This window comes from Bidens hawaiensis, unplaced genomic scaffold (genome assembly GCF_021521415.1).
Source record: "Bidens hawaiensis isolate Kalapana, Puna unplaced genomic scaffold, B.hawaiensis_p1.1 tig00012635_1, whole genome shotgun sequence".
In the NCBI taxonomy this organism is placed as follows: Eukaryota; Viridiplantae; Streptophyta; class Magnoliopsida; order Asterales; family Asteraceae; genus Bidens; species Bidens hawaiensis.
Genome location: NW_027492041.1, coordinates 600,505 through 624,500, shown reverse-complemented (window position 1 = coordinate 624,500; position 23,996 = coordinate 600,505). Strand labels below are relative to the sequence as shown.

The following is a 23,996-nucleotide window of genomic DNA, read 5'->3' as shown; positions in this document are numbered from 1 at the left end:
TCATCAAGGTTCAACGTTGAGCCCCTTTCTTTTTGCAGTAGTCCTAGACGAGCTGTCAAAGTCGATCCAAGAGATAATCTCGTGGTGCATGATCTTCGCAGACGATATTGTGCTAGTTGCTGAGAGTAAACAAGATCTAAACAGGAGGCTAGAAGAATGGCGAATGGCTTTAGAGAGGAAAGGCCTAAGAATTAGCCGCTCCAAGACCGAGTATCTCCACTGCAACTTTAGTGAGGTAAATGGTAATAAGGAAATCCAAATCGCCATCGAAGGCCATGTGGTTCCGTAGACAACAAAGTTCAAGTATTTAGGGTCGTTTGTACAGAGTGACGGGGACATAGATAGTGACGTGACCCATCGCGTCCAGGTAGGGTGGTGTAGATGGAGAGCAACTACAGGAGTTTTGTGCGACTTGAGGTTCCCAACTAAATTAAAAGGGAAATTTTATAGGGTTGCCATTTGACCGGCGATGTTGTATGGAATAGATTGTTGGGCCATTAAGAAGGCACATACATGTAAGCTAGAGGTATCAGAGATGAGAATGTTGAGGTGGATGTGTGGGAATACAATCTCTGACCGAATAAGAAACGGCATCTTTCGGGAAAGATTAGGGGTAGCCAATATATCAGATAAGATAAGGGAAGGGAGATTGAGATGGTTTGGGCACGTGATGAGAAGACAATCGACGGATCCTGTTAGATTAGTAGAAAACATTACTATAGAGGGTAGGAGGGGTAGAGGTAGACGCAAATTGACTTGGGATGAGACGATTAGGCATGATTTGATAAACATGCATCTCTCCGAGGATATTGTTGATGATAGGACTTCTTGGAGACGTAGGATTAAGGTTAAGGACTTCTAGGGAGATGATATAGTTTGTTTTTGAAAATATGTCTTAGAGTCATAACCTTACCTCCTTAGTATAATTTGTTTTTGTTACTATTATTGTTTATCTTACTACTAATACTGCTATTTATTATAATTATTCTATCTACTTTTTTTCTCGTTAGTACTAAATATTACACTTTCCCAATAGTCTATTTTATACGTCATTTACTGTTCTACTATTATGTTGTTTATTTTTGGAGCCGGGGGTCCTTTGGAAGCAGCCTCTCTATTCCCCAGGGATAGATGTAAGGTTTGCCTACATCCCATCCTCCCCAGACCTTACTAATAGTTTTACTATGTGTGGGATTTACTGGGTATGATTGTTGTTGTAAAAAATAAATATATGATGAACAGTGTTCCTTCAATTTACTCGTCTCTTTAATCGCTCACAACCACTTATAACCCTCTAAAAAAATTTAGAGATCTCTCTCACATAATTATTATAGAGAAGCTATTAGGAATTTTCTTAGGAAGGGGCCGAAGATCTTTAGCCTTTCAAGGCAGAAGCTTTAGTTAATGCCATTTTCTCACGAGGAAAAAGGTTACTTCAATATATTTTATTTATAAAAATAGAAACTTCAACATCTGTTTAGAGTAAGGTCTTTATTTAAAATCACATCGAAGTTGATTCGATTACAAATTTATTGTGACTTGTATATTTTTATTCAAGCTCTTGCCTTCTTCAATTTTTGACTGATCACTTTCTCTGCCTTTTCTTTGTTTACATGGGTCATGCCCCGTTTTAGTATCTTCTTGTAGTCTCCACCAAGAAAATTCTTATACCAAATAGCTGATTTTTTCGGGTACCTTTGTAGCTCTTTAGCGTAATCAACGTAGATCATACCGAATCTAACACTGTACCCAGAAGCCCACTCGAAACTATCCATGAATGACCACACGAAGTATCCCATCACATTTACATCTTGACTGTAACCATGCATTATGCAGTCAATCAATATTTATAAACTTTATTATTATATAAATGTTTTATAGACTTACTCTCGGGCATTTTTAATGGCTTTGAGATGATCTTTTATGTAATTAACCCGAAAAGTATCCTCGCGTACTTGTTCAAAAGTTTTTCCTGTTTCATTCTTATCAGAAGACCCTACACATGATTAACAACACATTACTCGATCATAAATTATAGTTACTAGTCATACATATAGAAACAAAGATCTGCGCATAGTATGTTGTAAAGTTGGATTACCATTCTCCGTGATGATAATATCTTTAGTAACTTTGTATGTTTCCTTAATATGAACTAAGAGTTGTGTAAGCTGTTGAGAACAAAGACAAACCCACGAGCCTTCAAACGACTGCATGTCACAAACCCGTTCATTAAACACGATTACTTAATTATGAATAAGTGTTTTAATTTTCACATTTAAAGTTTATAACGTCTTACCGGTTTTCCAATGTAGTTGCCATCAGGGTCTTGTTCTAAGGAAACATAATTAAGATTTAGTTACAAGTTAGCAAAAGTACCTCTAATATATATATATTATATGTGTGTGTGTGAGAAAAAGAGAGAGAGAACACTTTCTTGGCCATTAAAGTAGTTGTGATGATTGGTTTTAACGGGGATTTTTCGAAACCATTATGAGGACAGCGGTTATCCGACAGCCACCACCGTCTTTCCGAGGATGTCGGCTATCCTGTAACATGTCGGATTTTCTAAACCCGTATTCGTTTGCGTTTAACCCAACCCAGAATATTTTGGGATCTTTATTATAAATTAAAAAACAAATATTTATAAAACTTTAAGTTACTAATATTCACTTTAGGCCCTTCATACTTTAAATGATGTTCAATACTTAATTTATGCATAAAAGATTCATTATTTATCCAATTCTCAAACTACAAGGACTAAAAGCGTCAAAATTCAAATTCCTCTCATTTTGGCTGGAGCACCACGTGATGGGATGGCCGCCTTGGGGTGTCTGCACAATCATTTAACTTATTTTCTTTCCTAGTTTGCTTTTAGCATCTGAATCGCTTATTTTAGGCATAAATCGAGTGAATTAAGGTCCAAGAAAAGGATATTAACTAACATACAAGTCCATACCCTTAGTTTACTGATAAAGCATGAAATCTTTTGGTTTATTTCATCGATTTGGTCATTAAACTCTTATTCAATTTCCTAAACGAGTAAATATACTAAATATGGTTCGTTTTTATAATCTCTATATAAACACATCATAATTCTCCAGCCAGAAACTTCCTCATACCCTAACTCACTAATCCCAGCCGTCACCTACCTCTGTTCATCACCCTTCGGTTTTTACTTACACGTTGAAGATACAAGCTTGGTCGTTTTACTTTGCATGCGTTTGGATCTTTGACTCATCGTATTTGTTGATGCTTTCACTTTCCGGGTAAGTGGTAAACTTTAAATCATTCATATACACTCCCTAGTCAATAACCTTCAATCGATTTCTGAGATTGAAGGGTGTTGACTGGTCAATCGCTTTAAAACTCGATAAAGGGCAAAATAGTCAACTTGTTTGACTTAACTTTCTCTCATACTTCTGGTCGGATTCAACGTTCGGTCCAGAAGACTTTTATTCTCGTAACGTAATTTTAAGGCTACTGACCAAAACCCGACTTCTGAATCGCTGTTTGGATTATGGTCAGTACCAGCTCGCTTAAATCTTAAAACAAACATAACTTGAATTCCAAACGTCCGTTTGGATTGATTCCAGCGGCAACGAGTTTGTTTTTATTTATATTATCATATCCTAAAGTCTCAGATTCTAAATTGTTTATAACGTTTGACATGTAGTGGACGACTCGCTTATTCGTTAGCTCGCTTATTCATATTTATATTCTTTTGTCATTAATCTAAGGTGAGCTTATCATTCACCTATTTTACCAACTTTTCTAAACGTTTTGGGGACATATGCGTACCTATCCGTATTATATATATATATATATATATATATATATATATATATATATATAACAAATGCAAACGTGTAATTATGAGTGACTTAATCAAATATATGTGTTACATGCTATTGACCAACGCCCGATTCGCTTGGCAACGGTCTACATACTTGTTTATAGTTTGATAGCATTTACCGCATTTATCATGTTATGCTTATTATACTGACATGCAAAACTGGTGATATTTTCACTCAACTTTATGTTGACAAACTCTGTTTTCTACGCATAGCCAAGTTGCTTGAAGTTGAAGTATTGATACTTAGAAAGACCTTAGGGTCTTAGTGAAGACAAACGTCATGGATTTAAGCTTGTTATATTTGTTTACTTGAATAGTTTTGTTGTATTTGGATATTGTGAGTGCATTTAAAATAAAATAATTAAACAGATATTGTCACTTTTATATTATGATAGTGTCTTCGAGTTGTGAGCAATCGGATCACGCCCCGGCATTTCCGCCTTAGGTTGGGGTGTGACAGATCCGACAGCCGTCACCTTCATTCAACTATGCACTGCCACCATCGCAATCAACCATTTGACCATACACCGTCACCGCCTCGTTCAGCCAAACACTGTCGTGTTCAACCCCGTTCAACCAGCCACAAACACCAATCAAGTCAACTATCCACCGCCACCGCCGTATGTGTATTTTCCGTTTTCCGTTTTTCGAGTTTTCCGACCGCCATCGTCTGTGTATTTTCCGACCACCGTCTACTTATCTTATCTCTCTAAATCACCTATGTATTTTTTGTTTTCCGACCGCCATTTAACGTTGCCGGGTTCCGATCCGGTACCGTTGGTGATGACCGGGTGATAGCGATGCTGTGGTTTAGCGGAGTGCCGACACCGGAGTTAGGATGTTATGCGGATTGCGATGATAAATGGGTATGTGAAGTTGGGGAAAGTGTAGGTTGCACGCCAATTGTTTGATGAAATGCCGAAGAGGAATAATGTGTCGTGGAGTGGATTTGTGTGTTTTTGTTAATAAAAGTGTGTTTTTGTTCTTGATGTTCTTAGCGTTTTTGGTGTAGTGCTTTAAATTTTGACTAAAATCTGGTGCTTTTTTATAAAAATTTTGATTATTTCTTATTAAAAAACACTTTTATATATCTTGTTATGTTCTTGATGGTGTGTTTTAAATTTGGATTAAAAAATGATAATTATAGATTGATAATGTTTCCATATAATATATAACACACTTGACGATAATACCCCTGGAGTGTTATAAAGCAGGTATTAAAATAAAACACACTGCCTAAAAAACACATTTTCCATCTAGATTATCAGATCACTTAATCTAACACACCAGATTACTTCTTACTTTTTTTAGACACACTTCACTTTTTATTATAACTCCACCCTATATATATATATAATTGAAATTTCTTTCAATTCAGTTTCGACCTAACTAACCGCTTCATTCATGTTTCTGGAAAATCGTAAATCAATTCACTTTTATAAATCATCAACTAAATAAGACATCGTCTCATGCCCACTAAGTTTAGAAATAAATTCTATTGATATGATCATATGATGAAATCGATGATCGATTGATGATTATTTGATGATTACGAGATTATATTAAGCGATTTCAGTATCCAATTTCTTGTTATAGAAAGATTAATTTCAGATCTAATCTCGTGAACGTTTAAAGTTTGTTCCAAATCATATACTTTTATTCTGAACTTCTTAGCCTTTTCTCCTAATCTTTTTTTGTTTTGAACTTCTTCAATTTTGTTCGGAGCTTCTTCGTTTTTTCTTCTGATCTTTTTTTGTTCTGAACTTCTTAGACTTTTGTTCTGAACTTTTAGTTTTTTCTTCTGAACTTCTTTGACTTCTTGTTTTGAACTTCTTAAATTATTGTTCTGAACGTCTTTAAGTTTTATTTCTGAATGCTTCAGTTTTGTTCAGAATGTTTAAAACACAATATTTTAAACCCTAATCGTAGCTCAGTTGAGTGTAATGTTCTGTAATTTCATAACCAATTGATGATTCTAAAGCCTCTTACACACCAATTCGATTGATTAAGTCATAATTTTTTGATCAATTTGAAGATCTAGCACCTGACTTCTTTTGTTGGTATATCTACTTCAACAAATGATTGAAATGAATAAAATTTTAGGTGGAATTGAAGAACAAACTGCAATTGTTTGTTTAACTGTAAAAAAAATGACCGATTGTGTTTTGAAGTCATATTTGCAGGTAACATACATTTTTAGGGTTAGATAACTCAATTTAGTTTGATATGGGTCGACGGTTGAATTTTATTAGTACGGATAGATGCTCGATGAATCAGTTGATGAATTAGATCGTAGAGTTAGATTTAGGTTATTTACGATTATGTCACAGCGTGAAGTTGAAATTGACGTTCTAAAAGCTCGCGTACGTAATGCACCATAACTGATTATTATACAATAACCCACCCTATATATATTTTCATTCTATACATGCCCTACACACACATATATATATATATAAACTGTGGCATCATTAAAACATACACAGAGAAATTAATGAGTTAAACTTATGCACCTGATGAAACATAGTGACCATCCATGGAATATCCAACAGCAATTTCATCATCAGGACTTGGAGATCGTGCATAACTTGCTGTGTAGTAATTTATTCCTAAAAAGTCATATGAATCAATCAACTTTGTACGTTCATCGTCGGAAAATTTAGGCAAAACACGACCATCCGGATAGTCTGAAGTTGGAGTTTGAGCAAACTTTTGCATGCTTTCCGGCCAACTACCTTTGGTTATTGGTTCCATAAACCTGAAACATGTATGCATTCTTTAATTACATATAATGTAAAAAAAATACAGGGTTGGGATCGGTTGATCCCGCACCCTATAAAGTAGGTTCAATAGGTCCCATAACATTGTTGGTTTTTTGTTTTTTCATCTGAAAATGGTTGGACTTTCTGACCAATTTTCTTTGGCAGGAAAATTTGTCATTTTCTAGCAGTGCAATATATGTTTTTTCTTACCATCCTAACTCAAAATCGTAGGCGTAACTGACCGCTTGCACATCTTGTGGGTATGTCGGACCACGATATGGTTGGTAATATGTGCAATTAAGTGTAATTCCCACTCTACCCATTTGGGTGTCCTAAAAGATCACACACGTACATTACGTAAAAGTAGTTTGTTAATATGTACATGTCTTAGAATCAATTGGCTAATGTTAAGTAATATATACCTTGTAATCTTGGTAATATTTTGTATAAGCAGCTGCATGACAATTGAGTAAGTTGTAGGCTATCGTATATGGTTCACTCTGAGGGTCACCATCTTCGTTGTTCCCGCCTCGACCAGGTGCCCATGTACCTTGTACGTAACCAGACTCGGTGAATTTTTGTGGTTCGTTTAGTGTCACCCAATTCTTTACCCTATCTCCAAACTCCCAAAAACAAACATCCGCAAAGTTAACAAAGTCCTCCCTATACATGTATATATGCTTTTAAATTAGAACAACATTATTTATTTAGCTAGCTAGCTATCTGAAGGATATATTAACATAGATAATAGAAACATGCACGATTTTGGGACTTAAAAAACCTATATACTCTTCTTATAAAGCATTTGGAAACATTAACATAAATAATAGAAACATACACAATTTTGGGACTTAAGAAACCCATATACTCTTCTTCCAAAGCATTTGGAAGATCCCAGTGAAACAGAGTGACAAATGGCTCAATGTCATTTGCTAATAACTCATCAATTAACAGGTTGTAGTGGTTGATTCCTTCCATGCATTTACCCATACTTAGTTTTCCACCTATAATAATAATTATAATATTTACTTTAATTTGAACAAAAATAACCAATATATGGTTTTTATGTAAACAACTATTTACCTGGTAATATTCTTGACCATGAAATAGAGAACCTATAAGAGTTAACACCCATTTTCTTCAAGATCTGAACATCTTCCTACATGTATAGTTATTTAAACACCAGTTAAATAAAATAAAATAAAATAGATAAAAGAAAACAGCACTTGATATATATACATATAAAAATTAAATTGGTTGAACTTTTTATTATAAACAATAAATTAACCTTTACATAAATTTAAATATCTAATATATCAAGTATATATGTTCCAATTACATTGAAAAAGAAAATTGTAAACAGACAAGCTAAGTCGCTAAGCATTTAAGATATTTTTACCTTCAAACGTGAATAACCTTCGTCACTACGGCATCCATTTGCACCCCCTTCAGTCTTATCTGCAAACATCATATCATATCCAACAACAATTTAATTCCTTAAAAACTTAAGACATGCACGAGAGAGGTAAGAATTTATCGACTGAACCTGGGTGTCGCAAACAAAAACAATCCCAAATGCTCAAACCTTTACCGTCTGCTCTCCAACCCCCTTCAACCTGCAGAAAACAATGAACCAATTAGTTGGTATAAAAAGCATTTAACTTAATTCGACAATATACATTCACCTGATAAGCAGATGACCCTACTCCAAATATGAAATCATCAGGAAAGTCATGACGCTTGATTTCCATCATTTCACTGCTACTCATAACGTATAAGAGAATATCTCTTGGGCTTGAGATTGCATCATGGTCATATGATGCATAATTTATAGAACCCAAATTAGTTATAGACACCGACCCTCGAGAAAAGTTAAACCACTTGATGCCACTACGCAGTGGCGGATCTAGAACCAATTGTTAGAGATAACGCTCAATTTTTTTTTTTAAAACCGTATTTCATACAATGTAATTAAACAAAAATAGAAACACGATGATAAATAAATTTAAACACATGGGCTGCATATTTCTCTCCTTCGGTTTTTGAAAGCTTGAAATTGAGACATCACATCCTCTTCTTTTACTTTATCAAGCGTTTCTCTTTCGACCGCACAAATTAAAGAATTATTCAAATACTCATCATCCATTCAATTGCGCAAATCCGTCTTGATAAGCTTCATTTTAGAAAAAACATCTTTCAATATTTGCGGTTGCAACCGGTAAAAGCTTCAATATACAGTAAACCAAAGAAAAAGTGATGTGTTTTCCGGTTTCCACCATTACACGAGCAATGCCACACATTCCACCCAATTTTGCAAATTTATCATCTTCCTTTAAAGTGTGATAACATGCCGTAAGATCATCTGAAACACACCATCTTTCTTCATTACTAAAGTCATTCGGATGCATATAAGAAAATACCATTATCTTCGATATGTCAAACTTAGAAAGTGAATCACAAGGATTTAAACCGGACATATTTTCTATTAAATTAGTGGAGACCTCACTAAATCTATTTTCAAGTTTTTGAATTTGCATATCCAAACGGTATTAAAAACTTCAACCTCAAAATGATGTCGATTAGTAATGATATTCTTTGGTTTCGTTGATTACCATAACTTTTCATTATATCTAACATCTTAATCTTGTTTTTTTTCACAAAAAAATGTCACTCTAGCCAACATCTTGTCAAACTCGTTTTGTCTTAGATTATTCAATGCTCGGTTTGTCCCGCTTATCAACTTAGACGCTTCTAACATCTTAATCTTGTTTTTTTTCCATTATATCTAACATCTTAATCTTGTTTTTTTTCACAAAAAAATGTCACTCTAGCCAACATCTTGTCAAACCCGTTTTGTCTTAGATTATTCAATGCTCGGTTTGTCCCGCTTATCAACTTAGACGCTTCTAACAAGTCTTGATTTTTTAAGATGCTTTGATAGAGCATTTGTGAGACCTAAATTATCGTCTAACAAGTGTATATAAAACACAAAATCAAGAATCTTAAAATACTTAAGAATACTTTTCGCATTAGTTCGTTGTTGCACACTCTCTCCATCTTCTTTAATAAAAGCAAGTACCTCAACAACTTTCGGGTATAATTTTAACAAACTTACGATAGTTCTATACTACAATTTATATAAATAATTATAATTTTAGTTAAAAGTTGAAGAATACCTAAATTGAGAAACTATATGTCAAACCGTGAAAGAGGGTCCGAACCGGTGAACCACCTTTTCTCGGTTGCAGCGTGGAGCGGTGGAGGTCACCTGGTCAGGTGACCAGAGGAGGAGAAGGGCAGACTGACAAATGGCAGCCCGCAGCAACGCAGTGGTGTTTGGTCACGGTGGTGGCAGTTTTTGATTGATTGAGAACCGGAAATTTTGTTTTAAGTGTAACATATATTATTTTAAAGGTTAATGGGTTTTATTGGTTTGGCATTTACACCTTTGTTTGGCCTTTAGTTGGGTCAAAATTTTAAATTGGTTGGGCTTAAAACGCATAGGGGTAACGTTATTTCTTTTCAGGGGTAACGAAACACCAAAACCTACCTAAAATTTATTTTTTTACACTACCGACGAGAAGTTGAGGGGTAACAGAAGCTACCCCTCATATTACACTACATCTGCCACTACCACTATGCCAAGTGGCCATCAAAACAACAAATAACTATTTATCCCAATTTAAAAAATTAAACAATATCGAGCCCATTTAATAATTAAGTATCTCAATCCAACTCTTTTGCCGTGTAATTATTTTCACATAACTCTTTTGACGTGTAATTATTTTCATATGTTGTTAATTATTGTGCGTAATTAGTTATATACGTTGCATAATTATTTAACTTATAATTAACTAGCTTTCTACCCGGTGCGTTGCACGAGGCAGATTGTAAAACCCGCGCAGTGTTAAAGCATAAGTGTTGTCGGTCCAGAACGTTGAGGCGTTAATTTGATGCGAATTCAATTGGTTTCGGTTACATGCGTTATGATACAAGAACTAAAACAAAAAATTAAACCAAAAGGTATATGAAAATGGAGGTGGACCAATGGGTTGTTGTGGGTCAGTAAAACTCGGGCGTTGTCGAACCCGAACATTGAGGAGGTGAGACTACGCAAATTCGTTCAGTTTCCGTTACGTTCGTTACTGTACCGGAACCAAAACAAAAAAATATATACAATTCTCGTTACATTTCTTACGGAATCAAAACTAAGCAAAACACGACGAATCTATGCGAATTCGGTCGGTTTTCGTCACCTTCATTACGGTACCAGAACTATAAAAAATTGACATTCGGTCAGTTTTCGTTACGGTACCGAAAGTAAAACGCCAAAAAAATACAAAATGTTTTGACCAATATGGTGCCACCAAGTGGTCCAATTTGGTCTTGACGGTACCAAAGTTCTTAATTATTTATATAACTAGTGTTTTACCCGGCATGTTGCGTCGGGAGCAGGTCGGTAAAACCCGGGCAATGATAAAACCTAAGTGTTGTTGATCCCAAATGTTGAGGTGGTAAGCCAACGCGAATTCGGTTGGTTTCATTTATGTGTGTTATTGTACCGGAACTAAAACCAAAAGAAAAACGAAAAATAATAAAATTTAAGGTGAACCAGTGGGGTGACATCGGTTGGTAAAACTCAGGCGTTGGTAACACCCGACCTTTGTCGATCTTGGGCGTTGAGGCGGTGAGTGTATGCAAATTAGGTTGGGTTTTTTTTTTAGTTTTTCACGTTCGATACGATACCATAACTAAAACAAAACAAAATCGTTATTCGGTCGGTTTTCATCATGTTTGTTACGGTACTCGAACTCACGGCCGTCTCGTGGGTAAGCTAAATAAGGCCACGGCTTTAGGCCTCTAGTTTTATAGGCCTCCATTTAAAAGAGCGGTTATGTATTTTGGGTTTTTGATAGTAGATTTTTTTTTTAGAATTAGTAACTAAGTGATGACCATAAGGAGAAATGACTCATATCTATTATCCCTATCCATGTTCAATAATTCTCTCTAATGCAGTAATGCTATAAGCATAAAAAAGGACTCAACATTTTAAATAGCTTTAGGCCTTCGACTAAGTTGAGCCGGCCCTGCTCGAACTAAAACAAAACGTGTTGAGTCGACTCGAATTCGGTCAGTTCCCATCATGTTCGTTACAGTACCGGAACAAAAACAAAACAAAATACAAAATGGACATTCGGGCGGACCGCAACTAAAACAAACAAAAAGGACTAATAAGGTGCAGCAAAATGACCCGATCGTGACTTTGCGGCACCAAATTTCTGAATTGTATTATATAATAATAATAGTAATATAATTACTTATAAATATTACATAACTGTTATGTCTTAGAACGCCTCTGTACGCTTTTGTAACTTAAGCATCTTTGTAAAAAGCAAATTTAAATATGATTTTTATTGTTTTAATTTTCTGGGAATAAAATGATATTGAATATATAGTAGGTACAAAGAAAACCTTGCAAATGATATAGCTATTAATTTGTTGCGTTGGGTACTCAAACATCGACCCTTTATGTATTTGGTTTTATATAGGCAAGTACCACTATTTATGGCTTGTTCTCCATTTGCTTTATGCTAAACAACAGAATGTTTTCCATCAAGTCATCAACCTAAAATAATAATAATAATAATAATAATAATAATAATAATAATAATTTATTTATATGTGTCGTGTAAATGGTTATCTTACATATATTAGGCTTAAAATCCTTGCAATAACCAAAATTTATATTCCAGAAATATTAAATCTTTCATACACAAGATAATATGCATCCTTTGAATCTTTGATAACGCTAAACTAGTAAGAACCATTGATTAACACATTATTATTAGTGGCCAAAAGAGTTTTGTTGAAACATCCAACTAGCAGAAGCCATACAAACTTCTCATATGTATGTGTCCATACTCCATATATATAGCTCACTAAAATCAACACACCAATTCAGTGACGAATCCAAAAATTTTTTTAGGTGATGCACTACTTTTAGATGCTTCAATTTCATAGAGTCGGGCATGAAAAATTCCGGGCCGGTTCCAGGTTCGGGTGAGTTCGATGGTTCGGGCAAAGTTCATTACATAATAAAATTACGATAAAATAATAAAAAAGACACCGTCATTAGAAAGTAAAAAAACACATTATATAAATACAATAGTCTTTACGAGTTAAGAAGAAAATACTTATAGTTGTTTCCTACGAGTCTTCATCTTTTGAAATGGTTGTATTCGTACTTTGAGATTTAAGATCAGAAAATTGTTCCAAAAAGTTCTTGTTTTCTCTTCTAGTTCTTGGAGCCTAACATATTCTACGGGTCTCTGACAGAACTAAAATTTAAAACTAAAACTAATAAACTAACAAATTGAACAAAAAATTTAACAAATAACAACATCAAGAACAATTAAACATTTAACAAATGAATCTAAACCTACATTCACAGTGGGAGGATTCAAGGAAGAGTAGCAAGGCCGAAGGAAGAAGCAACAAACCAACGGTGCCACGGTGGTGTGTGGTCGGCCAGAAAAGAAAAGCTGCAACGGTGGTCGGTGAACGGCGGTGGTCGGGTAGTGGTGTGCTATATGTGCGTGAGTATGAAGAGGGGAGAGTGAGAGAGTCACGCTCTATGTAACTTTGTGTTTTATAAAACCTTAATTAATATTAGAGTGAAATAAAAAAGAAGTTCAAAAAATTCATTGGCAAAAGGAATCGAACCCTTAACCTTAAATTTACAAGACCAACAACTTACCAACTAAACAAGAACTTTTATTATAAATAAGGTGATTCATTCCTAATCTATAAAGTGATTCCCTCTAATATTTTTTTACATTCATACACTATTATTTCGAAACTCGGGTGATAGAACCACCGATTTGTTAGGTAGATTCGCCACCAATTACAAGACGTTTAGACTAAGCAATATGTGACATCACAACGTCATCACGTGTAGTTATTTCCTGAAAACTTGTCATAGTTGTTAGGTTAACTTTTATACAGCCAGCCCCCCACCCAACAAAAAAAATCTCATTTCACTAGTGACACGAAGTCCCATGGCCACGAGGCTCATTAGGGGGAGGGCCGGAGAGCCAATTATTATTTTATTCTTTTTCAATTCTTTATAATATTAAGCTAGGTTAGGTACCCGTGTATCAGGGTTGGATAAATTATATTGTAAAAAAGTCAATGAATATAAAGATGTACTTATAACATCTAATAAATTATAATTAAAGAAGACAAAAAGAATTACATGATAAAGCTCTCATAAATCTCTAAAAATCACTTTATATATAACGTACGTAGTCTTATTTGAAACTTGACCGTCTTCATAAAAAATTAGTACTTTGAGTCCTTCTCTTGTTTTAACTCTACATTAGAGGTGCATAATACGGTTTAAAACTCAAAACCGGTTTGGTTAAAACCTGTTCGGTTTGGCCAATAAAAGTCAAAACCGGTTTATGATCGGTTTTGGTTCGGGTTGAAACCGATTTCTTACCATGGTACGATCGGTTTCGGTTCGGGTTTTGACCGGTTTTTGCCCGGTTTCGGTTCGGTTAACCAGTTTGCAACCGGTTTTGGTGGAGAAAATTACAAACCGGTTCCGAACCTATCGGTTCCAAACCGGTTTTTACATAATCGGTTTCAAACAGGTTTCGTTTCGGTTCAGTTTTTGGGTTGGTTCGGTTAACCGGTTTATTTGCCCACCTCTACTCTACATATAATTATAAGTACGTAACTTAAGGAAAGTCATTAATTATTAATTGATAATGAAATTTTGTTTCCATAGAAGAAAAAAGTCAAAACAATATTTGAGTCTTAATTCTTGATACGTAAGTTTAGGGAAATCACTAATTATAGTTGACTACTAAATTTATAACTAAATATTAAAAAATCAAGGATTACATTTAGTTGTGTATAAGAGACGTAAAATAATATATACTTGATTCTTAATTTTTACTTAATTGACATAATTATTAAAATGTATAGCATTTACATAATATATTCTAAAGTAAGGGTATGTTTGGTTGGAGGTAATGGAATGAAGAGAGAATGGAATGGGAGAAGGAATGGAATGGACAAGGGAATGAAATGAATCATTACCATTCTTATGTCTTGTTTGGTTAACCTATAGGAATGAAATCAATTATTAATTTTTATTGTTTGGTATACAAAAAATTATAGGAATGAAATAGAAATAATAAAAACACTCATATCTTAAAATACTTTTTAACCAAAAAAAAAAAGAAAATAAAAACCAACAATGGCAACGGTGGTAGCTCCGGCGACGAAAATGGTGGTGGCGGCGGCGGCGGTGGTGTCGACGGAGTTGGTGGTGGTGCCAATGGTAGTGGTGGTGGTGGTTGTTCGGTGGTAGTGTTGTTGAGAAAGTAGGGTGAAGGAGAAATGAAATGAAAAAAAAAAAGAAGGTGGGTGGGAAGGAATGGTTTTGATGGAATGGGATTTCATGTGTAATGGATGATTCAATTCCATTGAGTAACCAAACACCACTTTTTTCATTCCCACGTAATGAATCATTCCATTTCTACTGTCATTCCTACATACCAAACGCTACCTAATTGTTTTAACTTACAAAATTAATTTCAGACACCAATTGCATGCATACATTGGAGATTATAAAATTTATATAATTGGATTACAAAAATAATAACTAAGTAATTAAATATTTCATAATAGATTATTATTCATATTTCATAAGTAATGACAAAGATAGTTCATACGATAAATTTAAACAAACCATAAGATAATAAAAAAAAAAACACAACTTGAACCAAATTGAAGACAGACATAAAATAGTTTAAATGAATAATTAGCATCTATATTTGTCAATGTTGAGACACCTTTTACTTGTTGAAAGCCGCATAACAGCCCTCACATCACTTAACCATTATAGGGTTGGAGCATCTTGACCTACACCTGAAGAGGTAGGTCCCAGCAAAGCCCAGTTGGACCCGCAAAACTCACCTAAAAGAGGGACGTCTGCGCAGAAACCAACTGGATCCGCAGGACCAACCATGCTCAGAGACGTGACGTCCTTACGCGCAGTACGCAAGCTGGTCCCGCAGGAAATGCCTCCCGATGGTGAAGGACTTCGCCTGTTCCCGCAGCCTCGGATACAAGCCATCAGGGAAGGCCACCCGCGCAGCAAGGCTACACGCACAAGGCACTTAGCTCTCAATCACTCAGTGTCACCTGAAGGAATGAGCGAAGCCGGGAACAATCCCGCACAAGGGCGGGAGGGGGAATACTCCCGCCCAAATAAGCCAGTCCGTACGATACAGGAAGATCTTCTGTACTGTACCTGACGAGGTATGGGAAAAAGATCTGACTAAAGATACGACAGCTTATTGACAACAGTATGGCGAGCAGCATGCTCCTGCACTGTATGTCACTATTAGCCGCTGCCTATTCACCAACTACTGCCATACCACGTGCGTAGCCGTCAGTTGGTGGAACAGGAATAGTATACAGTAGGCCTGATCGCTGTCAGCCGCTACCTACCCACCAACTACCAGCAGGGCACGTGCGTAGGCTACTGTTGGTGGAACAGGAACACTGTTGCAGCCGGCCATACCTCTTTGGAAACCTACCTTCGGCTATAAATACCACAAATGGTATGACCATCTCATCTTATCCTATCTTACTACATTATCATCATAATATACCTGATATCTGCTCTAGCAATCTCTTAATATACTTTTATATTTAAAGAGCAATCTAGTCTGATTCTCACGCCGGAGGGTGGTCACAAGGAGGAACCCCCCCCCCCTTCTCAGTGACGAGCTCACGGTGTCTGTTTTGCAGGTTATCAGAAGAACCATCTTCCAAGGGTCCAACCCCTCGTGGGAAACATCTCTCCAACCCCCAGGTTACCAGTAATCTGTCCGGGGTCTGGTTAGTGTTTCTTCATTGGCGCCATCCGTGCATAAAGCTAGAACTTTATCTCTCCAGTTTTTTCAAACTTTCTACAAAAGATGGTTAGAGAAATGCTGGTAACCACAACCCCAGCTACTGGGGTGAACACCGGTAACACAGTTTTTACAAACACTACCCCGGTTACCCAAGCCGGGGCAAGTGAAGTAAATTTTACGAACACTACCCCAGTTACTCAGGCTGGGGCAAGTGCAGTAAATGATCGCCTACTGGGATCCACTGATACCCAGGTTGAGAAACGAAGACTCCCCCGCCAAACTCTCGATGAAGTCAAGGCATGGGCGGAGGCACGACAAAAGGAATTCCAGGCTGAGTTGGACGAACGCCTGCGTTCCGTCCAACAGGCTGACGAATTCGAAGATTACTTGGATGACTCGGAGGAATCCGACTCCGACGCGAACCCTCGCCATAGGGCAAAAGGGAAGCGTAAGGAAATGGAATCCCAACCGAAAAGGCATTTTGGACAAGCCTTCAAACCAAAAAGCACAGGTGGAAGTCCACGAGACTTCTCCAAAACGTTCAGACCAAACATTGCAAATGTAGGAACGTCCAAGTTTGCAAGGGACATTGCCGAAGCAATCGCCCCAAAGAGTGCCAAACAAATGCCTAACATAGGCACATATGACGGTATATCCGATCCAGACGATCATTTGAACAGGTTCATAGCAGGGGCAACCGTCAGCAATTGGACGGAACCCACGTGGTGCTACATGTTCCAAATGACGCTTGTTGGGGCTGCTAGAGCTTGGTTTGATCGTCTACCGGTCAACCACATCTACGACTGGGCAGACTTCCAGCAGAAGTTTAGCCAACACTTCAGCCAGCAACGGAAGTATACCGAGGAGCAATGGACAATCCTCAAATGCATACGAGAAGAAGATGAATCTCTGCCAAACTTCATCACTCGCTTCAACTCAAAGAAGCTAAGTTTGGGCAATATCAGCGAAGATCTTGTTCGCGCTGCCTTCATCCAGGGCGCGCATGACCCAGAGCTCATCCACACCCTAACGGGTAAAGATGGCATGCCATCCACATGGGATGCCATCATGACAGCAGCAAAACGCTATGCGGAAACGGAGAAGCAACTGGGTAGAGATCTCCCCCAGAGCACAAACATCTACACTCAGAAAACGAGAGAAGACAACGTCCTCACCGCCCGATTAAATAAAAAGCGGAAGCTAGGCATTTGGCAGTCAAGGGTAAACTTTGACACCTCATCCGGCTTGCAACATCGATTGGGCGGAAGGGATAATGTACATCCGCACCGGAACTCCAGATGGACGCCACTCACCAAGAGCGTCACTGAGATATTCGCTACTGAAGAGCTCCCATGGCCAAAGCCTCCAATAATCCGACATCGTCATGATGCTGATCGGAGCAAATACTGTGACTTTCACAAGACAAAAGGGCACAACACTGAAGAATGCATAGACGTAAAAGACATGGTCGAAGCATTTGTCAGAGATGGGACGCTCGCGCACCTCGTGGCGCAGTAAAGGCTGCGCAGGCGGGTGCGTGTAGAACCTCAGCTGGGGAAAACACGAATAAAAGTTTCAGCTTCAATGTCGAGACTACATGCTGCGTAAAGAACGAGATCCCGAACCAGGTGCGTATCGGCTCGATGGCACTCCCATCCCAACATGGAAGGGAGCTCATTTACACAATTTGCATGTAAATCAATTCCAATTTGTAAAGAAAAGGCCAAGAGCCACTTCTAATGGAAATGATCCTCTTTAGAACATCGAAGCTGATGATTTTACTTTTCTGAACACTAGTATGCCGGCTTTCACCGCATAATTACGTGAAGTAGTTGCCTGGGAAGGCGGTCCTACCCGCACAAACCCAAAAATGTGAAAAAACCTTCACGCAGGTCAGTTGAAGGGAAAAGGTTCACCACCCAAAAATGAAAGTGCCGGTCTATTCGCACGAATCATAATGAGGAAACTGAACAATAACCTATCAACAACCGCGCGTAGAACGGTTAAACTATGCAACACTGGTGACGGCACACATTACGTGAAGTCGTTGCGTGGGAAGGCGGTCCTACCCGCACGAACCCAATAACGTGGCAAACCTTCACGCAGGTCAGTTGAAGGGGAAGAGTTCAATTATCCCATTAAATGAAAGTGCCGGTCTATCCGCATGAATCATTAAAGGAAACTGAACACTAACCTATTGACAACCGCGCGTCGAACGGTTCAAAACAATTCTTAAAAAGGATGAGGAAAACCTACACGCAGGTCAGATAAGGGTAAAGTTTTGCCATCCTACTAAGTGCAAGTGACGGTTCTACCCGCACAATCACGAAAGAGGAAACAAAACTTCACACCTATTATCAACCACGTTCAAAGGTTAACTTATCCTCAAAGGATGAGGAAAACCTACATGCAGGTCAGATAAGGGTAAAGTTTTGCCATCCTACTAAGTGCAAGTAACGGTTCTACCCGCACAATCACGAAAGAGGAAGCAAAACTTCACACCTATTATCAACCACGTTCAAAGGTTAACTTATCCTCAAAGGATGAGGAAAACCTACACGCCGGTCAGATAAGGGTAAAGTTTTGCCATCCTACTAAGTGCAAGTGACGGTTCTACCCGCACAATCACGAAAGAGGAAGCAAAACTTCACACCTATTATCAACCACGTTCAAAGGTTAACTTATCCTCAAAAGATGAGGAAAACCTACACGCAGGTCAGATGAAGGTTAAAGTTTAGCCATCCTACTAAGTGCAAGTGACGGTTCTACCCGCACATTTACGAAAGAGGAAGCAAAACTTTAACCCATTATCAACCACGTTCAACAGGTTAACTTATTCTAAACACTTGGAAAATTGCTAATTTAAACTAAGTATGCAAGTCATAAGTTTATAAAGCAAGGAACCCAAAGAAGGAAATAACAATCTTATACGCAAAAAGATTAATATTTCACAAATGAATTATTACAATGGCCGGGTAACTACCCGCATACGAAAAGAAAAATAAATACATTACAAGACTATCCTAGCAATGGGAAGGGATCTTCGGGATCAAGCCTCAGGGCCGCTTCCACTTGGACCCGCTCCATCAGAAGAACGGGCCGGTTCGAGGAAAGCTTTAAGGATAGCTAACCCATCATCAGCAGCAGCTACTTGGTTCACCTTCTCCACCACTGGATGCGGGAAGGCAGCATATTGGTTTACTGCTTGGTCATATATGGCTTCAGTATCAACATTGTACAAAGGGAAGTTGGAAGGCGGGAAGCCTTTCTCAACGAACCCTAGACCAAGCAGGAAGCCAGCCCGTTCCCCATCCTCGTGAGAAGCGTTGAGGGCTGCGCTCATAGCATCGTCGTAGGATGTCTGAGAAGACCCGATGCACAACCTACAAAGAAAATACAAGTGTCAAAACACCTTTTCTATGTACAAAGGAAAGCGTGAAGACGTAAAGATAAAATACCTGAGGCAACGCTTCTCGAAGAAGCCATTCCTTGGCAACCAGGGCTTGGGTGCAGGCGCGTTCGGCCTCGCTTTTATTGAGGTTGGCAAGTTGCACTTCCTTTGCAGCAGCCTCTTCAACGCCCTTAAGCTTCCGCTCGGTGTGGTCAAGCACGCCCCTCTGGTCCAGGATCTCTTGGAGCTTCTTGGCATCTTCCATGGCCAAGGCATCATGAGCACGTTGGAGAGCCTCTAGTTGGGCCTTGAGCTCCTCGTTCTCCATGCGTAAAGGCTCAGCAACGGCTTCAGCCTTGGTAGCCCTCTCAGTCGCGTTCCTCGCAGTCTCCTTAGCCAGCCGAAGCTGTTCGTTAACAGCTTGGGCAGCCTTGGAGCGGGCCTCGAGTCGCGCTTGAACTTCAACCTCGAGGGCTTTGAAAGCCTTCTCCTTCTCCGCAGCAGCTGCGGTCAATCGTTGGTTCTCCTCCCGAAGAGCACGCGCCTGAGATACGTCCTTGGCGCGAGCTGCTTTCAACTTGTCGTTTTCACGACAAAGCAGCTCGACGCGCGGCTGCATCCGGGCTTGGAGAACCCGAAGCTCATTGGTTAGCCTACCCTCCTGGTAGCTAGCCATGGCTTCCCCCAACGCACCATGGGGAGCAGCGTGGCGAGCCCATTCCACGCACTCCACAGGGGTGCGAAGGGTTGTTCCTCGGCGTATGTTCCATCGCGGAACATACACTTCATTGGAATCCGACACTGCAAAAAACAAAAAAGCAGTTAGGAAAAGATGATAAAAATAAAAGTGAAAAAGGGCCAAAGGAACCCTACGCACCTGTAGGGTCTATAACAGGCCGATAGCCGCCGAACCCATCACCTGAACCCAAAGGAAACCCATCCAAAAGGTCAGGCAGATGGGAAGGTGGCAAGGATTGGCGAGTACTCCCATGCGTACCTGATGAGCCGGCCGTCGGTGCCGGTGGCGGGGGCATGGTGGCAGCCGCCGCAGTCGCTGCCGCAGAATCCGCAGCAATCGTAACCGCCGGCTCGGAGAAGGACGACGTAAAAATCGCACTCACGGCCGGCGGTGGCATAAACTCGGCTGGAACAGTCGGCTCAGAGTGAGCAACTGAACCAGCGGGACCAGGCGCAGGCGCCTGGGTCGACGCCTCAGGTAGGCTGACCAAGCCTACCGTCATCGGCGGAGAGATACTCGGCACTTCACCCTGGAATGCGTCAACATCCACGCTTGCACAAGAAGATAAGTGTTAATAAATTTATGAAGTATGATAAATCTACAAAAAAGAATGTTTGTACTTACGGGTTTTCTTGAGCCTGAACGTACGGAGGGGCGGGGACAAGCCGATGGGGCCGGTCTCTTGACGCCGGTCACCGTCGTCGTCATTGGTTCTCCGGAGGTAACAGTCGTAGCCTCCGGAGCAGTGGTCTTCTCACCACCGGGGTTCCCCGCCACCTCTTCACTATCTGACTCGGTGTCAGATAGAAGCACCGGATCAGCCGTGGAGGCCACCTTCTCCTTTCCTTTCCCTCCGGCAGCCTTCTTCTTCCGCACCAGCGGAGGACCATCTGCGGATTCCTCAGAAGAAGACAGGATGTAAGGAAATCCAGCAGCAGGTACAGCATTGAGGGGTTGAGGATAGAATATCGCCTTACCTGGCCGCCTCTGGCTCAGGATCTCTTGGCCCGGCGGATAGACCTCCACAAACCGATCCGCCGTCTGCTCCAGGATGGGCAACTCATTCTCGTCTAAAGCACGAGTGCCCACCCGCACGGGACCGTCAGCTTCCCGCGGGTACAGGAGCGACTCCAAGTCATTCCCCTCTGAAAGAAAAGAAACAGTTATAAGACAAACTAATATCAGCAAGAAAGACAAGACATACCATAAGGAATAGAGTTCAAACCGTATTCGAGAAGGATAGGAAACCGAGACGCCTCCTTCCATACCCGGCTCATCCCCAGCAGCACCATCCCGGACTCCGCAAACCGGTAAACCGGAGATTGGACCCGGGATATCTTCGCAAACCATTCCGCCTCCTGGTAGCTGGAAGCGTGAAGGCTCGGAAGCGCTTGACCCTTCTTGAACTTCATGGCAATGGGGATGGCGCGGGCAGAGATGTAGAAGAACTCCCGCTTCCACGATCGGAGACTGCGCTCGGTCACGCAGATCTTCAAACCCTTAATACGGGTTGTCAGGGTGTACCACCCCTGGACGCACCTCCAAGTATAGAAGGTCATCAGGCGGTCCACGTAGGGCTCAATACCCAGAATCCGGCACACCCACTCGAAGTGCCGGACCTTGGCAATCGCCATCGGATGCACCTCGGTCAGGTGCACACCGTGCCTCTCCAGGACACGGTACATAAACTTTGTCAATGGAAACCTAAGGTTCCCATAGACAAAGAATGCAGCATATACCCCGATCTTGCCACTGGGGGCATCGTACACAGTCTGGTGGGATTCAGGAAACTCAGGCTCAAGAGACTCAAGCATGAATTTCCTGACGATATACTGGTACTGATCGACAGGTAGAGCACACTGGCACTCGCCAGCAGTACTCCTATCGTCGGCTACAGCTTCAGCATCATGAGAAGACATTTTGCAGAAAGAAGAAAGTGATTTCGGGAAAATGCTTGCCTGAAAAGGGGAGTATTTTCCGGAAATCACTAAGAAGAAGAAGAAAGGTGAAAGTGTGGATTACAAAGAGGCCTCTCCCCCTTTATATACTAATCGCAATTAATGCGGTGAATTTAATGCGGAGGAGAGAGAAATCGAAGGTGCAATGAAACTATGACACGTGGCAAAAAGCAGGCTGGCAACAGCTGTTGACAGGACGTGTGCCAGTAATTTCGCGGCCACGCGCCCGAAAAATCGCGCCCACGCGCCATAAAAAGCGTCTGGAATGACCATGTAATGTCACGTCACCATAACTTCCTGCACGTCCTGACACAGTCAGAAGAAACTGTCGCACGACGTTTCAGAGGTTTGGACTGTTCCTACCTTTCCACCAACCTTTCGAATTTCAAAATTCAAAATTTAAAAATATTAAAAAGTAAGCGGGAAAATACCCCCTTACCATGGTGAACAAGTAACCGTAAGACGGATGCGGGTACAGTGTTAAGGCAAAACCCTTCACATACCTAGCACCCGCAGGGAATTGAAGCCAAGTACCTCGGCAACCAAGTAACTATAAGACGGGTGCGGGTACAGTGTAAAGGCAAAACCCTTCACATACCTAGCACCCGCAGGGAATTGAAGCCAAGAAAACCTTGGCGAACAAGTAACCGTAAGACGGATGCGGGTACAGCGTTAAGGCAATCCTTCACATACCTAGCACCCGCAGGGAATTGAAGCCAAGTACCTCGGCAGCCAAGTAACTATAAGACGGATGCGGGTACAGTGTAAAGGCAAAACCCTTCACATACCTAGCACCCGCAGGGAATTGACGCCAGGAATACCTTGGAAGTAAAGTAACCGTAAGACGAGCGCTGGTACAGTGTTAAGGCAAAACCCTTCACATACCTAGCACTCCGCTGGGAATTGAAACCAAGAAGGATCTTCTGGGCAATGCTTGCGGAAACGGAAATAACATCCCCACATAGCGGGAACGTCGAGAACTACGTTGTTCGAAGCTCCAGGATGGAATTGGTGGTCTTAACATAATTGATCACTATGTTCAAAACCACCAAAACCTCAAGGAGAATCCACACAAGTGGGACTCAACGCTCCTGACGGGCGAGGAGATTACAGCCTACCCGCATCATACCCAAAGACCAAGCAGGAAACTCGGGCATTTCTGCAAGTGACAAGGACTTCCGCGGGAAGAATCCCCATGGAAAACCTTAGAAAAACCCTTTTCAAAACCCTCTGCTTAAGTCCAAAAGTTCACCTCACTTTATTAAACACTCATGAGAAGAACATTGGACTGGGGGGACTTGAAGAGGTAGGTCCCAGCAAAGCCCAGTTGAACCCGCAAGACTCACCTAAAAGAGGGA

At 40.0% G+C, this 23,996-nt stretch overlaps 1 protein-coding gene and 1 pseudogene across 1 annotated transcript; one reads left to right on the top strand and one right to left on the bottom strand.

Annotated features, from left to right (window-relative positions):
- Window positions 1-1,553: 1,553 nt before the first annotated feature.
- LOC143541672 (raucaffricine-O-beta-D-glucosidase-like) lies at window positions 1,554-8,454 on the bottom strand. Its single transcript, XM_077034438.1, has 12 exons — window positions 8,301-8,454; window positions 8,162-8,231; window positions 8,015-8,073; window positions 7,699-7,774; window positions 7,454-7,619; window positions 7,038-7,278; window positions 6,826-6,947; window positions 6,367-6,611; window positions 2,297-2,331; window positions 2,099-2,207; window positions 1,888-1,996; window positions 1,554-1,815 (listed from the first exon to the last, which is right to left on the bottom strand). Exons 1-12 carry the CDS (start codon window positions 8,382-8,384, stop codon window positions 1,554-1,556), a joined length of 1,578 nt encoding a protein of 525 aa, XP_076890553.1. The 5' UTR covers window positions 8,385-8,454.
- A 4,588-nt stretch (window positions 8,455-13,042) lies between these two features.
- Window positions 13,043-23,996, top strand: part of LOC143541671 (putative F-box protein At1g49610) — a 44,696-nt pseudogene continuing 33,742 nt past the window's right edge.

Bases quoted from the DNA above. Each gene is read 5' to 3' on its own strand.
- LOC143541672 (XM_077034438.1), bottom strand. From the start codon at position 8,384: ATGAGTAGCAGTGAAATGATGGAAATCAAGCGTCATGACTTTCCTGAT. The intron at 7,775-8,014 runs GTAAAAATATCT...CTATACATGTAG, and splicing joins AAGGTTATTCACGTTTGAAG to GAAGATGTTCAGATCTTGAA. The intron at 1,997-2,098 runs GTAATCCAACTT...AATCATGTGTAG, and splicing joins TATTATCATCACGGAGAATG to GGTCTTCTGATAAGAATGAA.